The sequence below is a fragment of the Microcebus murinus genome, chromosome 16 (assembly GCF_040939455.1).
Source record: "Microcebus murinus isolate Inina chromosome 16, M.murinus_Inina_mat1.0, whole genome shotgun sequence".
In the NCBI taxonomy this organism is placed as follows: domain Eukaryota; kingdom Metazoa; phylum Chordata; class Mammalia; order Primates; family Cheirogaleidae; genus Microcebus; species Microcebus murinus.
The window spans coordinates 67902877-67919455 of NC_134119.1; the positions used below are offsets into that span (position 1 = coordinate 67902877).

The 16579-nt window shown below is 53.0% G+C and overlaps 2 protein-coding genes and 4 non-coding genes across 10 annotated transcripts; all 6 read left to right on the forward strand.

The window, feature by feature from the left end:
• Nucleotides 1-1314: 1314 nt before the first annotated feature.
• FLT3LG (fms related receptor tyrosine kinase 3 ligand) lies at nucleotides 1315-9390 on the forward strand. 4 transcript variants are annotated; one of them, XM_075993217.1, is made up of 10 exons: nucleotides 1315-1378; nucleotides 1675-1741; nucleotides 2897-3007; nucleotides 3165-3218; nucleotides 3338-3481; nucleotides 3885-4023; nucleotides 6153-6373; nucleotides 6466-6534; nucleotides 8155-8276; nucleotides 9169-9390. In XM_075993217.1, the coding sequence occupies exons 2-8, from the start codon at nucleotides 1709-1711 to the stop codon at nucleotides 6511-6513; spliced, it is 750 nt and encodes a 249-aa protein (XP_075849332.1). In that variant the 5' UTR covers nucleotides 1315-1378; nucleotides 1675-1708; the 3' UTR covers nucleotides 6514-6534; nucleotides 8155-8276; nucleotides 9169-9390. The 4 variants fall into 4 exon arrangements, with proteins under 4 accessions (XP_075849332.1, XP_075849329.1, XP_075849331.1 ...); XM_075993214.1 differs by lacking the exon at nucleotides 1315-1378 and having other exon boundaries at nucleotides 1387-1741; XM_075993216.1 differs by lacking the exon at nucleotides 1315-1378 and having other exon boundaries at nucleotides 1387-1741; nucleotides 3939-4023; nucleotides 6192-6373.
• A 1226-nt stretch (nucleotides 9391-10616) lies between these two features.
• RPL13A (ribosomal protein L13a) lies at nucleotides 10617-15259 on the forward strand. 2 transcript variants are annotated; one of them, XM_012754302.2, is made up of 8 exons: nucleotides 10617-10758; nucleotides 13154-13226; nucleotides 13639-13704; nucleotides 13919-14020; nucleotides 14226-14311; nucleotides 14494-14553; nucleotides 14891-15013; nucleotides 15148-15259. In XM_012754302.2, exons 1-8 carry the CDS (start codon nucleotides 10744-10746, stop codon nucleotides 15232-15234), a joined length of 612 nt encoding a protein of 203 aa, XP_012609756.1. In that variant the 5' UTR covers nucleotides 10617-10743; the 3' UTR covers nucleotides 15235-15259. The 2 variants fall into 2 exon arrangements, with proteins under 2 accessions (XP_012609756.1, XP_012609757.1); XM_012754303.2 differs by lacking the exon at nucleotides 10617-10758 and adding an exon at nucleotides 11112-11186.
• LOC142861493 (small nucleolar RNA Z195/SNORD33/SNORD32 family) lies at nucleotides 13268-13351 on the forward strand. Its single transcript, XR_012912718.1, has one exon. It is a non-coding gene; the product is annotated as a small nucleolar RNA Z195/SNORD33/SNORD32 family (small nucleolar RNA).
• On the forward strand, nucleotides 14062-14146 carry LOC142861492 (small nucleolar RNA Z195/SNORD33/SNORD32 family). The gene has a single exon (XR_012912717.1). It is a non-coding gene; the product is annotated as a small nucleolar RNA Z195/SNORD33/SNORD32 family (small nucleolar RNA).
• On the forward strand, nucleotides 14350-14420 carry LOC142861494 (small nucleolar RNA SNORD34). Its single transcript, XR_012912719.1, has one exon. It is a non-coding gene; the product is annotated as a small nucleolar RNA SNORD34 (small nucleolar RNA).
• Nucleotides 14633-14717, forward strand: LOC142861497 (small nucleolar RNA SNORD35). The gene has a single exon (XR_012912722.1). It is a non-coding gene; the product is annotated as a small nucleolar RNA SNORD35 (small nucleolar RNA).
• Nucleotides 15260-16579: the final 1320 nt, after the last annotated feature.

Genomic DNA, 16579 nt, shown 5'->3' on the forward strand with positions numbered 1-16579 from the left:
AGGTGTTGGCAGGGCTGTTCCTCCTTCTGGAAGCTCTAGGGCAGAATCCATCTCTTGCCTGTACTGGCGTCTACAGGCCACAGGCACTCCTTGGCCAGGGCCATGTCCCCCGTCTCCACAGCCAGCAATGGCCGGTTGAGTCTCTCAACGCGGCTTCCCTCTGACTCTTCTGTTGACACGTCTCTTTCTGTGACTCTAGTTCTCCCGCCTCCCTCTTTCACTTAGCAGGACCCTTGTGTGACATCGGGCCATACCCCGGAAGTCCAGGATGATCGCCCCATCTCAAGGTCTTTAGCTTAATCACACCTGCAAAGTCCCTTTTGCCATGTGAGGTCACATATTGACAGGTTCTGGGGATTAGGATGTGGACATTTTTGGGGGCCATGGCAGTCAGAAAACAAGTGAAAAACCCAGAAAAGTGTGACCATTCAGGAAGCTAAACCTGGCTGGACAGGAAGTGAGGCGAAGTGGGCAGGGAGGACAACTCGGGACGGGCTAGGCCTTGCTGCGGTGACGCACAAAGCTGGTCTCCTGCTCACACTACCCATTCACCCAGGGTTGGCAGGGTCCTTAGCTCCTCAGAGTCACACCGGGCACTCGGCTGAGGGTGGCCTCTCTTGATGCATCTGCCACCAATGCAGAGCCACTCTCCAGCCCTGTAGGCTTCCAGCCAGAAGTGTCACCTGTCATTCTCGCCCTCATGCCATTGGCCAAAGCAAGCCATGTGGCCATGCCTGAGTTCCACAGGATGGGTGTAGAATCCTCCAGCAGATATTTGGGGACAGTATACCATGGATGGACAATGAGCAAGACATTCCAAGGACCCAAGCTGTGGAATGGACCTTATGTTTTCTCATTTACTACCTCACCCCTCGGTTTGGAATTGAAGAAACTGAGGCTTAGAGAGGTCAAGGGGCGGACTAAGCTCCCACAGTGGCAAAGCCAGAGCCAGAATGCCACTCGCCAGGCCTGATGTGACAAGACATCCCCGAGTCCTGTGTGCCAGGCTTTGGGAGGCAAAGCTGGAGCGCCCGAGGACGGTCAGGCCCAGCCATGCAACAGGCTCCCCGCTGCCACAGCTCCCGGAGCCAGATCCCGCTTTGAGCCCCGCTCTCCGTGCCTGCGCCCTGCGTGGTCAGGGGGACAGTCCCCAGCTCGGCCCTCAGGCACAGAGAGAGCTCTGCGAAGGCGCCATTGGCGGCGTGGGCGGCCACCTGTCGCCACCAGGGGGCGATCTCGGCCCCGGCCCAAATTCCACCCCTGCTCATTCTCTCCCCCAAAAAACTTCCTTTCACTTTCAGTCTCTGCTGTCACCCGGCTTGGCCCCTTCCACACCCAGCTGGGGCAAGCCTGGTGTGTGAGGAGCACTGGACTCCAGGTCCCCGAGGGGCGGAGCCGGGGTCTCCAGTCCTATGGCAGAGGCTGCAGGCGATGGGGGGTCGGGCTCCCGAGTCCCTGACCTGGGGAGGGTTCTGGGGACCGGACGTCGGGGTTCTTGAAAGGGGAGATGAGGAGATTTCACCGTAACTGGGGCTCGTGCAGGAAGCCTGGGGGAGTCAGAGGCGGAAACTCGGCCACATCAAGGGCACGGCAGAGGGGCGGGGAGCAGAAGGGGCGGGCGAGGAGGAAAGGGCTGGGGTGTAGGGGTCCGAGACTTCTTCTGTCCCTTCCAAGACCCGGCCACAAGCATGAGGGGCCGCGGGCCGAGATGACAGTGCTGTCACCAGCCTGGAGCCCAGCTGTGCGTATACCTGAGGGACAAAGTGGGGGGAACAGGGAAGCGCAGTGCCAAGATGGGGGGCAGAGATGGACAGAGGAGGGGGCTGTGGGCAGAGGGGGGAGATGAGCAGAGGAGGGGGAGGTGGACAGAGAAGGGGGGAGATGGGTAGAGGAGGGGGAGGTGGACAGAGAAGGGGGGAGATGGGTAGAGGAGGGGGAGGTGGACAGAGGAGGGGAGAGATGAGCAGAGGAGGGGGGTGGACAGAGGAGGGGGGAGATGGGTAGAGGAGGGGGAGGTGGGCAGAGGAGGGGGGAGGGGGGCAGAGGAGGGGGGAGGGGGCAGAGGAGGGGGGAGGGGGGCAGAGGAGGGGGGAGGGGGCAGAGGAGGGGGGAGGTGGACAGAGGAGAGAGAAGGGGGGCAGAGGAGGGGGAAGATGGACAGAGGAGGGGGAAGATGGGTAGAGGAGGGGGAGGTGGACAGGAGGGGGAGGGGGGCAGAGGAGGGGGGAGGTGGGCAGAGGAGGGGGGAGGTGGACAGAGGAGGGGGGAGATGAGCAGGGGAGGGGGAGGTGGACAGAGTAGGGGGAGGTGGATAGAGGAGAGTGGAGGGGAACAGAGGAGGGGGGAGGAGGTCAGAGGGGGAGGTGGACAGAGGAGGGGGCAGATGAGCAGAGGAGGGGGCAGATGAGCAGAGGAGGGGGGAGGCGGGCAGAGGAGGGGGAGATGAGCAGAGGAGGGGGCAGATGAGCAGAGGAGGGGGGAGGCGGGCAGAGGAGGGGGAGATGAGCAGAGGAGGGGGCAGATGAGCAGAGGAGGGGGGAGGCGGGCAGAGGAGGGGGAGATGAGCAGAGGAGGGGGGAGGAGGGCAGAGGTGGGAGAAGATGGACAGAGGAGGGGATTTGGCGGTGCGGGTACAAGTGGAGAGGACAGGACAGGACGGAAATGGGAGATGGAGGGAAACAGCCCAGTGAATACAGAGGACCAAAGGGGAAGATGGGGAGAGGGCTGGCAGAGCAGGATGAAAAGTGACAGCGCTGGAGCAGAGGCTGAGAGGAATGAGGAGGTGGGCAGAGGTGGGGACAGCTCTGGAGACCCGGGAGGAAGAGGGAGGAGGGAGCGGAGGAGGCAGGAGGCCTGGGGGGGCGTGAGAGCCAAGAGAGCCCACCCTGCTCTGCAGACGCCCCTGCTGCTGCTGCTGCTGCTCAGCGCCAGCCTCCGAGGGACCCAGCACTGCTCCTTCCAACACAGCCCCATCTCCTCCACCTTCGCCCGCAACATTGGCGAGCTGGTGAGCGCCCCAGCCTCAGCCCCATCCTGCGGTCCCTCTTTGAGACCGAGTTGGGTGGCCGGGTCAGAGTTCCCCCTCTCTGGTCCTTGGCCCTCTCTCTCTGGCTCTCTGCCAGCGTCTGAGTCTCCTTAGTGTTTCCCCCTGTTTTCTCCCGTAGTCTGACCACCTGCTTCTGGATTACCCCGTCACTGTGGCCTCCAACCTGCAGGAAGTGAGTCACCTGGGAGGGGTGGGGATGGAGGTGGGAACCACAGACTCAGGACCCCGCCTCGGGACCAGGCTAGTTGGCCAACCCGGCCCCTTCCTGCCCCGCGTGGGTCGTCTCCCCAGGAGGAGCTGTGCGGGGCACTGTGGCGCCTGGTGCTGGCGCAGCGCTGGATGGAACAGCTCAAGACCGTGGCTGGGTCCCAGATGCAAAAACTGCTGGAGGCTGTCAACACCGAGATAGTCTTTGTCACCACCTGTGCCTTTCAGGTCAGCCCTGAACTTGGGGGACAAGTGAGGGGAGGAAGATGCTTTCCTAGGCATCTTCCTAGGAAAGCTCTGCTCAGCCTTGCTGGAGATTTCTTTCGAACTTAGCAGCACAAGGAAGGTAGAGCTGGCACCCCGACACCCTGGGGGTCCTGTCGCTGGAGAACAACTCTCGAGGCGCCAGGGGATGGTGGAGGGTCTGGGCCCAGTTCTGGGGCCAGATCTCTAGGCCCTGCTGAAGGGTGCTGCTGGCGTTCTCCCTCCCAGCAACCAGGGGCAGTGGGTGCTAAACTCTGGCTGAGACCCAGGCCTCATGGGGCCCAGTTGCTAGGCGTTGCCAGCAGGGAAGGGCCCTGCGGAGATGGGGGGTTGATGTGGTGGTAACGTCTCCCTCCCCTGCCCCCAGCCCCTCCCCAGCTGTCTTCGCTTCGTCCAGACCAACATCTCCTGCCTCCTGCAGGACACCTCCCAGCAGCTGGTGGCTCTGAAGCCCTGGATCACCCGCCGGAATTTCTCTCCGTGCCTGGAGCTGCGGTGTCAGCCCGGTAAAGGGTCCCAGTGCCCCCCGCCCCTCTCCCATCATCCTCACAGCCCCTCACCCTCTCTGCTCAGTGTGTCCCAGAGCCCACCCTGACCCCATTATCTGTGACAAGGGCAAGTGCATTCATTCCCCTTTCTGGACTCAGTTTACCCATCTTTTAGAAGGGAACAATAATTCCTGCCTGTTTCTCTAAGACAGCCCTGTCCAACAGAAATACAATGTGAGCCACATGTTTAAGTGTAAATTTCCTAGTACCAAAGCTTAAAAATGTGGAAAAAAAAAAAGTGGCCGGGCCTGGTGGCTCATGCCTGTAATCCTAGCACTGTGGGAGGCCAAGGCGGGAGGATCGCTCAAGGTCAGGAGTTTGAGACCAGCTTGAGCAAAAGTGAGACCCCATCTCTACTAAAAATTGAAAGAAATTAATTGGCCAACTAAAAATATATAGAAAAAATTAGCTGGACATGGTGGTGCATGCCTCTAGTCCCAGCTACTCAGGAGGCTGAAGCAGGAGGATCCCTTGAGCCCAGGAGTTTGAGGTAGCTTTGAGCTAGGCTCATGCCACGACACTCTAGCCTGAGCAACAGAGTGACACTCTCTCTCACAAAAAAAAAAAAAAAAAAAAAGCCAAAATAAGTAGATTCATATTTTCCCCAGGATTTAAAAAAAATTTTCTATTATTATTTCAGTCAGGGTCTCACTCTGTCGCCCAGGCTGGAGTACAGTGGCACCATTATAGCTCACTGCAACTGCAGACTCCTGGGCTCAAGCGATCTTCCTGCGCCAGTCTCCTGAGTAGTTGGGACAACAGGCACAAGCCATCATGCCCAGCTAATATATTTTATTTTTTGTAGACACTGGATCTTGCTACGTTGCACAGGCTGGTCTAGAACTCCTGGCCTCAAGAGATCCTCCTGCCTTAGCCTCCCAAAGTGCTGGGATTATAGATAGGCGTGAGCCACCATGCCCAGCCTGGCTAGGATTTCTAATGTTTGTTATTTTTTAGCAAGTTAATTTTTTTTAACTTTTTTCTTTGGGAATAATTATAAATTCACAGGAAAGTGCAAAAAAATGAACAGGGCGAGGGTGGAGTCCCTGGCAACCCTCACCCAGCCTCCCTCCCCAGTGTAACATTTTGCTTGTTAACATTAACTATACTACAAAATCGAAACCAGGAAATTGGCCTTATCCCAATCCACAGAGCTTATTCAGATTTTACCAATTACTTACGCATGTATGGGTGCTCGTTTGTTCTGTTTTTCTGTGCATTTCCAAAAGCTCCTATCAATTATATTTAGCCTCATTGGTCATTTGTGTTTAGGTCTATGACCATTTATTCAACCATTTATTAACCATCTCCTATGTGCCTGGCACTGGGGACACAGGATGGAGCAAGACCAAGATCCCTGCCGCTTGGAGCTGACGTGCTAACTGGGGAGACAGAGGATAAATTCTTAATCACATAAATAATCCAGAAAGTAAGGTCAGGAGTTTGAGGCTAGGGTGAGCTATGATCATGCTGCTTCATTCCACCCTGGGAAACAGCAAGATCCTATTTCTAGAAATAAAACAAAAAGAAAGTATCTGCGTATAATGAGCCCTGTGCACTCAAATGAAAACAGGATGATGGAATCGTGATCTGAAGTGGTTGGCTGGAAAGTTAATGAAAGCTGGGAAAAAAGGGATAGCCAGTGCAAAGGCCCTGAGGCAGAAACCTGCTGTGTGTTTAAGGGGCATTGAGGGGAGTCTCTCTGAACCTATTTCATTCATTCATTCATTCATTCATTCAAATACTTAATGAGCACTAAGTAGTAGGTTCTGGTGATAAATAAATCAGATAAGATCCCTGCTGCTCACATGGGACCCACAGACTATTGGGTTAAGAAGACAAATAGATATGGAATCACTAGAAACATACTTGCTTCATTATAAAATAAAGTACAACTCTGCTATGCGCCAACATTGTTCTAAGCACTTTCCATATGTTCCTCATTTAATTTTTGTGGTAACCCGATGAGGTCAGTATAATGAATATGTCAATTTTACAGATGAGGAAACTGAGGCACGGGGCGGGCAGCAGCCTGCTGAGGTCCCACAGCCAGTGCCAGACAGCCTTTCTTTCCTTCTGCAACCCAGCTCTTCTCCTTGGTCACCCAGCCTCCTCTGTCTCCCCAGACCCTTCCACCCTGCCGCCCCCACAGAGCCCTGGCGCCTGGGGGGCCACAGCCCTGCCAGTGCCGCAGCCACCCCTGCAGCTGCTGCTGCTGCTGCCGCTAGTGGCTCTGGTGCTGCCAGCCGCCGCCTGCTGCCTGCGCTGGCGAAGGGCCAGGCAGAGGACGCCCTGCCCTGGGGAGCAGGTGAGCCAGCGGGATGGGAGGAGGGTGGAGCGGGACAGAGGGTAGCCGGAGGCCCTGCCTGCCGCCCTGTGACTGACCCTGGGGGCCCACAGGCACCCCCCACCTCCAGTCCCCAGGACGTGCTGCTTGTGGAGCCCTGACCTGCCTGCGGCGTCATCTCGGTGAGTCCCTCACAGGCCACGGGACCTGGACTCTGGGGAGGGTTCTAGGAGCTAGGGGAAGGCTGGGAGCAGAGCCGGGGCAGCCCAGGTCCCCAGGCCACCGAGAGCAGCTGCAGGAAGGGAGTGGAGAGTGGGGCGGAGGCTGGGAGGGCCTGGGGCGAGAGGACCATGGGGTCGGGTGGAGTGGATGGGGCAGGGGGCTGGGGCCCGACAGGCCCAGGGCCAGATTGGACAGTGGGGAACCTGGGATGGAGTGAGATTAGGGAAGGACACTGAGCTCAGTGGGGACCGGAGGGAGTGAGGGCCCTGAGGAGATATATGGATGCAGGAGCTTGCAAGCCAGGGTGGAGGGGTCTTGGGACAGGAATGGAACCGCATCCTAAGAGGGAACTGCCTTGGTGAAGCCATCGGGTGTGAGAAAGCCCAGGGTGTTCCAGTCACTTGGGCCAGTGCAGGGCATCAGGGAGCCATGGGAGGCATGGGAGGGAGGAAAGAATCTGGGAAGAGGTGTGGGGTAGGAGGGAGGGAGGAAGGAGGGGAGGCCCCAAGGACAAGAAACATTTTACAGTAATTACTCCAACATATAGTGACTTGGTGGCACTGGCTTTGTGCTGTGGCTTTCCATAAATTAACTCACTCCATTGAGAAGCTCGTGCCATTATTATCCTTGTTTCACAGAGGCTGAAACAAGGCACAGAGAGGTAATATGCCAACATCACACAGCTCTTGAATGAAAACCAAGATTTGACTCTAGGCCAGGCGTCCTCAAACTATGGCCCACAGGCCACATGCGGGTGTTTTTGCCCATTTGTTTTTTACTTCAGAATAAGATATGTGCAGTGTGCATAGGAATTTGTTCATAGTTTTTTTTTAAAACTATAGTCTGGCCCTCCAACGGTCTGAGGGACAGTGAACTGGCCCCCTGTTTAAAAAGTTTGAGGACCCTGCTCTAGGCTGTCATGTTCTAGCATCTGTGCCCTTCTCTCTTCTGCCTCAGTTTCCTTATATGTACAAAAGGCTTTAATAATGGCCTCCATAGGATTGTCATGAGGTTAATGAAGTGACCCATGAAAAGCCTTTAGAGCAATGCTGCCCAGTGGAAACAGAATGCAAGCCACACATGGGATTTTAAATTTCCTAATAGCCACATTTAAAAAAAAAAAAAAAAAAAGGATCAACTATGGTGGCTCACGCCCATAATCCCAGCACTTTGAGAGGCTGAGGCAGGAGGACTGCTTGAACCCAGGAGTTCAAGACCAGCCTGGGCAACATAATGAGATCCCATCTTTACAAAAAAATATAGATAAGTTAGTTGGGCATGGTAGTCTCAGCTACTTGGGAGGCTGAGGCAGGAGGATTGCTTGAGCCCAGGAATTTGACATTACAGTGAACTATGATTGCACACTGCACTTCAGCCTCATGCAGGTAACTTTATTTATTTATTTATTTATTTGAAACAGAGTCTCATTCTGTTGCTCAGGCTAGAGTCCTGTGTCGTCAGCCTAGCTCACAGCAACCTCAAACACCTGGGCTCAAGTGATCCTCTACCTCAGCCTCCTGAGTAGCTGGGACTACAGGCATGCGCCACCATGTCTGGCTAATTTTCTCTATTTTTAATAGAGACAGGGTCTCACTCTTGCTCAGGCTGGTCGAGAACTCCTGAGCTCAAGCGATCCTCCCGCCTTGGCCTCCCAGAGTACTAGGATTACAGGCATGAGCCACCATGCCCAGCCATGATGAAGGTAACTTTATAAACAATATATTTTGTTTCACTCAGTATATCCACAATGTTGTCATTTAAACATGTAATCAATATTTTTAAATGATTAATGAGATATTTTACAATTTTTATACTAACTTTTCAAAATATAGTGTGTATTTTACACTGACAGCACATCACAATTCAAACAATAAATTTTTATCAGAAACACTTGATCTGTATATAAGTTTCATGAAATTTACAGTTGCAAAAGTATATTCAAGTACTCAAGTTGTTCGAAATATGCATAAATTTTCTAATAACTAGATTGAGGACCAGTTTCTAAATCTTATGATTTTTCATTTCAGGACTTGTTTCTGAGCAGTAATTTTTATTATAATTTTTTTTAAAGGTACTACATTGAATTTTCCTCCCACCCTAGTCCCTATCCAACCTTTTCCCTCAGTCTCTCAATAACCACATTATTAGTTTCTTAAATGTAAATTATAGGGCCAGGTGTGGTGGCTCCCGCCTGTAATCCTAGCACTCTAGGAGGCTGAGGCAGGAGGATTGCTCAAGGTCAGGAGTTGGAGACCAGCCTGAGCAAGAGCGAGACCCCATCTCTATACACTTAAAAATAAATAAATTAATTAAGTAAAATTAAAAACTCAGCTCAGTTGCACTGGCCACATTTGAAGTATTTGGTACTCACATGGAGCTGGCGTCTCTCATACTCTCAGAACAAAAACAGGGAACATTTCTACCATAGCAGAATTCTCTTGGACAGTGATCTAGCACACAATGAGCGGTAGCTCTGAATGGAGCTGTTTTGGGCATGAGTCTGTGCCCAGCTCTGAGTTAAGTCCTTTCCCTCTCTGTCCACCAATCCTCAAACAGCCCCGTGAGACAGATGTATCTATCATCCCATTTTACAGAGGAGGACACTGAGGCCCAGAGTGGGGAGTCACCTGCCAGAGGATGCGCAGCCAGGACGCAGAGGAGGTTGGCTACAAGCTGGTCCCTTCCTGGGCCCCCCTGCTCCTCTTACTCTCTCCCCAGGATGGAGGCAACGCCAGAACGCAGCACCAGCCCGTCACTCCCCTCTGTACAAAGCCCTTGTCCCCATGAAACTGTATATAAATCATCCTTTTCTACCAGCTCTGGCCAGGCCTGTCTGTGGATGGAATGGGGTGTGAATGGGGGAATTTTGATTTGAATCTTGATGTTTCGGTTAAGGAAATAGTTCATTCAATACTGTCATCTGGCTGGGCGCGGTGGCTCACGCCTGTAATCCCACCACTTTGGGAGGCAGAGGTGGAAGGATCACTTGAGCTCAGCAGTTAGAGACCTCTGCAATATAGAGAAGACTCCAACATTACAAAAAGAAAAAAATTGTTTTTAATTAGCCAGGCGTGGGGGAAGCGCGCCTGTAGTCCCAGCTACTCAGGAGACTGACGCAGGAGGATCGCTTAAGCCCAGGAGTTAGAGGTTGCAGTGAGCCATGACCCAGCTACTGCACGCTAGCCCAGGCAAAAACATACTGTCTTCTGAAGCCTCCTGGGGCCCAGGGCTGGTGCTGGGCAATGCTAGAACCCAGATCTGAGTCAGCACCAGCCCGGTCTCCTAGGCTACTAGGGAGAAGACAAGGGACCCAGCGAGCCTCAGTGCGGGACACCACGCGCTCTCCCGGAGGGGGCGCACAGGCGGTCCGGGAGCCAACCCAGGCTAGGATATCTGAAAGGCTCTCTGGGGAAAAGGACTCTTGAGCCAAAGGGAACCGGGACTGTGACAAGCCAGACTTTGGAGGGGGCAGGGACGCCATCCCATGCACAAGGGACACAGCCTAAGCAAAGTCCAGGAGTCCAGAAAATGAGAGGTTCCTCTGGGGAACACACCAGATTGATGTGCAACCCAGGCATCTGCAGTCATTCCTTCACCCACTCTTAGATCTCACAGGGAAAATTACCTCCACTTATTTTACAGATGGGGACACTGACGCCCAGATAAGGCCAGGGGTTTGCCGGGGTCACGGTGAGGTCGACCGCACCGGGGAATCCAGACTTCTAAGCCTAAAATTGAGCAGTAAAAGGCGGGGCTCGTTGCCCCCTGCGGGCCACCACATGCCCTGCAGCCTTCAGTCGCTTGGGGGGGTAATGGCGCCTCCCCTCACAAACATGGCGGGAAAAAAATCGCGTGATCGAGATTAACAGCCCCTTAAAAATATGGCCGCCCAGGCGGGACAGCCCCGCCCCAGCAGCCCCGCCTCCACGTCCCACGTGATCTCTCGCCCCTCACTGCCGTGGCCGCCAGGGCCTATCGGAATGGTGTTCGGATTGGACAGTTAGATGTCCCGCCTTCCAGTGGGGCATCTCTGCGCACGCGCACAACATTTCGGCCAATGAAGAGAAAGCCGCCCGTGCAGCCCGTTTCGCGTCACTTCTGCCACCCCTGTTTCAAGGGATAAGAAACCCTGCGCCAAGACCTCCTTCTTTCCCAGGCGGCTGCCGAAGATGGCGGAGGGGCAGGTGTGGGCTCCGCGCGGGCCGGGGCGGCACGGGGCAGGGTGGGATCCAAGCCAGAACCGGGTTGGATACTCTATCTTCTTCAACATGCGTTGTCAAACTTAGAGTCGATAATTGAACAAAATTGAGATCTTTGGGGGCAAGGGGAATCTGTAGGAAATGGTTAGGTTGTTTTTAGGCAGGCCTAAGGTTCACTAAAACGCGGCATTTTATTCTCGAGGCGAGGGGTAGTTGTAGGAGCTTCCAGCACAGGAAGAGGTGTTAGTGTTAGCACAACTAGACCTCGCTTACCTTGGTCTCTGGTAGTGGGTGCGGGCGCTGGGGTCCGGTCTTGGCCGAATTGGACCATTGTGTGTCCCCAGCGATGGCGAACTCGTGGAAGTCTGGGCGGCTTCGGGGCAATGAGAAACTGAGGATTAGCCAAATGGAAGGTATTTCCATCCTGTCCAATGCGCGGGCTCCTTTAACCTCACGTGGGACTGTTAATCAGGGTTCTCCGCACCTCTGGTTATTTTAATATGAAATCCCTTTCCGCAGGGGGTCGAGAGAGTGCTAAACTACGGACATTCAGGAATGAATTGCCCTTTTCGCATTGTTTCGGGGTTGGCGATTGCCTTGGAAGGGTGTTACGGTTGGCAGCAGGGCTGTGATAAATGGTTCCACAATTATGGGACGTCCTTTAGCCATACGACCACCTGGGGCCCCTTAGAGAACACAGCAAAAGCTGAGTTCCTGGCTCTTGGGGTAACTGCTTATATATGAAGGAGAGGCTGGCTCTGGGAAGGGTTTCCTCGTGAATTCTTTTGTGTGGTTAAGATGGGAAATGAAGTTTTCAAGCAGGGCTGACCTAAGCAAATGGTAGAGTTCACTGAGCATGTGTCCCTGGACCTAGCACAGTTTGGATTGCATTGTTTGGTGTAGTTCAGCTAACTTAGTACTCCTGAGGCAGACCTTGTTTTTTTCATCTTACAAGAAATTGAAATGTGGAAGGAAACTTACAGATTTTTTTTTTCTAGACAGTCTCACTCTAGCCTGGGGTAGAGTGCCGTGGCATCAGCCTAGCTCACAGCAACCTCAAATTCCTGGGCTCAAGCGATCCTCCTGCCTCAGCCTCCCAAGTAGCTGGGACTACAGGCATGCGCCACCATGCCCGGTTAATTTTTTCTATTTATTTTTAGCTGGCCAATTAATTTATTTCTATTTTTAGTAGAGATGGGGTTTCCCTCTTGCTCAGGCTGGTCTCAAACTCCGGAGTTTAAGCGATCCTCCCGCCTTGGCCTCCCAGAGTGCTAGGATTACAGATGTGAGCCACCGTGGCCGGCTGAATCATGGAGTGTTTTGGCAAAGGTCACATTGTCACAAAGTCAGGCTTTGGATTTAGTGTTCTTCTGAATTCCTTTCCAGCACTTACAAAGTATGTACAATAGTTTTTCTGTTTTGTTCTCTTTTTTTTGAGACAAGAGTCTAACTCTCTTGCCTGTGCTAGAGTGCAGTCAGCCCAGCTCACAGCAACCTCAAATTCCTAGGCTCAAGTGATCCTCCTGCCTCAATCTCCCAGGTAGCTGGGACTACAGGCACTGCCACCGTGCCTGGCTAATTTTTTTCTATTAGTTGTTTGGCTAATTTTCTATTTATAGTAGAGACAGGGTCTCGCTCTTGCTCAGGCTGGTCTTGACTCCTGAGCTTAAGCAATCCTTCCACCGCCTTGGTCTCCCAGAGTGCTAGAATTACAGGCATGAGCCACCACGCCCAGCCTACAATAGTTATTAAATGCATTATACTTTGTGACAGCAGGGGCTAAAGTAGGGAGTTGAGGATTGGTGCCTGAGCATTTTACCTGGGGAGGCGGAGTTAGTAGCAGAATCAGTGTGGGATTTTTGCTTTTGCCTAACCTCATTCCACCTGAAACTTGGTTTCCTTTTTTTTTTTTTTTTTTCTTTTTTAACTCCACTGACAGATTATGTGGTGAAACTTGGTTTTCTTAGTTGTGAAATTAGCAGAAGAGAATTAGGTTCTGTTAGGAACCTACAATTTGTATCACAGATTACGGGGTTCTTGTAGCTGGGTGATGTGTGGACAGAGTATTGCTGGTCTAGGTTCAATCCTAGCTTGTACTTCATTAAATGCAAAATATAATCACATAAAAATTCATACCCTTCAAGGACCTGAGACAAGAGGGCAGTTCTGGCATCTTATCCCATTCACTCACCTTTTGCTTTCTTGGCCTTGGTTTCCTTTCTATAAAGTGGGCCTTGGCTAACAGTTCCAGGTCTGATAGCTGGGCAGGAAGAACCCTGAGGCTAACCTGCAAGAGGAATGTAGAAAGCAATGATGGCTTGTGGGAAGAGTCAAAGAAAGGCAGTCAATGCCCTCAAACCCTCTCACCTTGTCTCCCCAGGTCCTGGTGCTTGATGGCCGAGGCCATCTCCTGGGCCGCTTGGCGGCCATCGTGGCCAAACAGGTACTGCTGGGTAAGTCTCTGCCCACAGTTCCCGTTGTTAGCTCCACCTGGGAGGTCAGTGATGAGCAACAATCACCATCTTTCGTTTGAGTCTCACGACCATGAGATCAACCCCATGCACCGCTCTGAGACCTACCAGCCTCTCCCTTTCCCACGGGTGGAGACTCCTGGCTGAAGTGACTTTCTGTTAGGCTGGCTTTTAATTTCAACACGAATCCAGCTCTGCCTGGGACCTGGAGCGAGAGGCCCTTCTCGGGGCTTTAGCTCTTCTACATTGTGGTTAGTGATGTCCCAGGGAGGGATGTGGCCCTCTATGTCCAGACAGTGACTGGACAGGTGAGTTGTGCCAGGAGAAGGTAGCATGTTCAGGTGGCATTGTCTGTATACCCTTGCCCTCTTTGAATGCCTCATTTTCCCTCTAGGCCGGAAGGTGGTGGTTGTGCGCTGTGAGGGCATCAATATTTCTGGCAATTTCTATAGAAACAAGCGTAAGTTGGGGCCTGGGAGGAGGTCTCCGTGTGGGGTGCTGAGGCTGGTGGGGTCCCCAAAAGCAATTGTGGCAGTGGTGGGAGGGGCTAGTTTTGAGTTCCTGAAAAGGCCCTGGAGCTTTGTGGCAGGGGGAGGGGGTTGGGATTCTGGGGACCAGTGGGTCTGGCAGAATAGGCGGGTCTCATGCGTGCGCTCCTCCTGCTCTCCCCTCAGTAAAGTACCTGGCCTTCCTCCGCAAACGGATGAACACCAACCCTTCCCGGGGGCCCTACCATTTCCGGGCCCCCAGCCGCATTTTCTGGCGGACTGTGCGAGGTGAGCTGGGCCTGAGGGCTGCATGTGGTGGTGACAGGCGGGTGGCCAGTGATGAGGACTTCTCCCACTCATGTTCGAGTTTCCCTACCATGAGACAGCTCTACATGCACTACCATCTGAGGCCACCACCTGCCTGCCCTGGTGGGGGAGGGTAGGTGTCCCCTTGAGCCCCACTGAGCAGGCCTGCCATCCCCCTTCCCTGCAGGCATGCTGCCCCACAAGACTAAGCGAGGCCAGGCTGCCCTGGACCGCCTCAAGGTGTTTGATGGGATCCCACCACCCTATGACAAGGTGAGCTGCACCAAGCCCCCAGCACAGCGTCCAGCAGCCGGCGTCCATGATGTTCTGCGATTACCTACATTGTTTGATCCTCGTGAAAACAGCACTGGCTGAGACGCCTGCGCCTGCCCAGCTAGGCTCCTTCCCGTCTGTCTCTCTCGCCTGGTTTCTGAGCCCCTCCCTTTCTCTGACAGAAAAAGCGGATGGTGGTTCCTGCTGCCCTCAAGGTTGTGCGTCTGAAGCCTACAAGAAAGGTGAGTGCCAAGTTACACTGAGTGGTCTAGCTTAGGGACTTCAGGCCTGCTGGGGGGTAAACCTGAGGTCCCTGGTCCTGGCAGATGATGTCTTTCTCACGATGGTCTGCGGATGCCCCTGTGGGCAGTGCCGATATCACCAATGGTTCAGCTGATGCCAGGACGGGTGGGAGAATGTGTGCTTTCCTCACTGGGGCTTGATGAGGACAGTTGGATTGTGACATTCCCAGAGTCCTCTAGGATCAGTGACAGCCTCCCCACTTAACTAACCCTGTGACCTAGTGCAGGCTTCTGGGACTGAGGCCATACGTCCTTACAAGTTTATTTCTCCCTAAAGTTTGCCTACCTGGGTCGTCTGGCTCATGAGGTTGGCTGGAAGTACCAGGCAGTGACAGCCACCCTGGAGGAGAAGAGGAAGGAGAAGGCCAAGATCCACTACCGGAAGAAAAAACAGCTCATGGTGAGGGCAGGGGCTGGCACCCCAGGGTGCACTGCACCACTAGTCGGGCTGCTTCCAGAGGCCCAGAAGGATGGGAGGAGATGAGGGTGGTCCCGGGCAGCTGCCACTAACCATCACCTGTCCTTGTCCTACAGAGGCTACGGAAACAGGCCGAAAAGAACGTGGAGAAGAAAATTGACAAATACACAGAGGTCCTCAAGACCCATGGACTCCTGGTCTGAGCCCAATAAAGACTTTATTCCTCATGCTTGGCCTGGCCTGCCCTTCCTCCATCGCCACCCCGGGATGTGGGGGACCCAGGGGCAGCAGTCCAGGTGCCACAGGTTACCTGGGACCGTAGAAAGCTGGGGACAAGGAAAGGACCTCAGACACTGCACATCTGTAAGGTTAAATCACTGTAGGACTTGTGCAGATGTTATTTATTAACCTACTTGTTCATGAGAGTTTTAGAAAAGCGAGAGAACCACCAGTTACTTGAGTTTCAATAATTGGAGGGGAGCCCTGCCTTCTGAATGGGGCATCTGGTTTAACTTCCTACCTGGTCACATACTACACTCCACAGCTGGTAGAATGTAAGAAGGCGCTTAAGGGGGGACAGTATGAGCTTGGTGTTGTACAAAGTATTTATAGATGCACAGACTGGGAAGATAAGATGTACAACCAGGGGGTGACAGGCATCACCTGATCCTTCCCCTATATTTTGTGATCCAGAAACAAATAAATTGCTTTCAAAGAATGTGGCTTCTTTGCGGTATGTGTCTGCTGCAGAGGCAGGCCCAGGGAAGGTGAGGGGCTTGAAGAGGGTACAACTTGCTATGCTTAATTAAGTCTTTTGACAGATTAAGTTAATAACCCTATGGGAGAATTAAGAATAAGCCCTATGGGAGAATTAAGCTTTATAGAGACCACTTAGCAAAGATGTTTCTGTAATTTCTGTATTGTAAATGATCATGGTCTGCAGTGCCTGCAAAGCTAGCTCATTCTAATTCAGCTGCAAAGTATGCAATTGCCAACGTTTTTAAGCCAATCCATTGCCTGACATAGGGCTACTCAAGTCCAGGGGATGTGCTTTATATAAAAGAACTGGATGGTAAACATTTCTGAGAGGGAATTTTTTTTTTTTTTTTTTAGACAAGAGTCTCACTTTGTCCAGGCTAGAGTGAGTGCCATGGCTGTCAGCCTAGCTCACAGCAACCCCAAATTCCTGGGCTCAAGCAATCCTGCTGCCTCAGCCTCCCTAGTAGCTGGGACTATAGGTGTGTGCCACCATGCCCGGCTCATTTTTTCTATATTAGTTGGCCAATTTCTATTTATAGTAGAGCCAGGGTCTCTCACTCTTGCTCGGGCTGGTTTCAAACTCCTGACCTAGAGCAATCCGCCCACCTCGGCCTCCCAGAGTGCTAGGATTACAGGCGAGAGCCACCCTGCCCAGCTGGAATTTTGAAGTTAGACCTTATTTGTATACTAAAATGATTTGTTAGATCTGCCAGCATTAATCCCCTGTAAAAGGTGTAAGTCAGTTTAATAGGTAACAATCTTCATGGTCAAGTCAGCTTGTTTGGGCAG

Coding starts and splice junctions, on each gene's coding strand:
- RPL13A (XM_012754302.2), top strand. Junction 13,705..13,918: donor CAATTTCTATAGAAACAAGC/GTAAGTTGGGGC, acceptor CTCTCCCCTCAG/TAAAGTACCTGGCCTTCCTC. Junction 14,021..14,225: donor TTTCTGGCGGACTGTGCGAG/GTGAGCTGGGCC, acceptor CCTTCCCTGCAG/GCATGCTGCCCCACAAGACT.
- FLT3LG (XM_075993214.1), top strand. CDS start 1,508: ATGAGGAGATTTCACCGTAACTGGGGCTCGTGCAGGAAGCCTGGGGGA. Junction 3,008..3,164: donor CCCGCAACATTGGCGAGCTG/GTGAGCGCCCCA, acceptor TTTCTCCCGTAG/TCTGACCACCTGCTTCTGGA. Junction 4,024..6,152: donor GGAGCTGCGGTGTCAGCCCG/GTAAAGGGTCCC, acceptor TCTGCAACCCAG/CTCTTCTCCTTGGTCACCCA.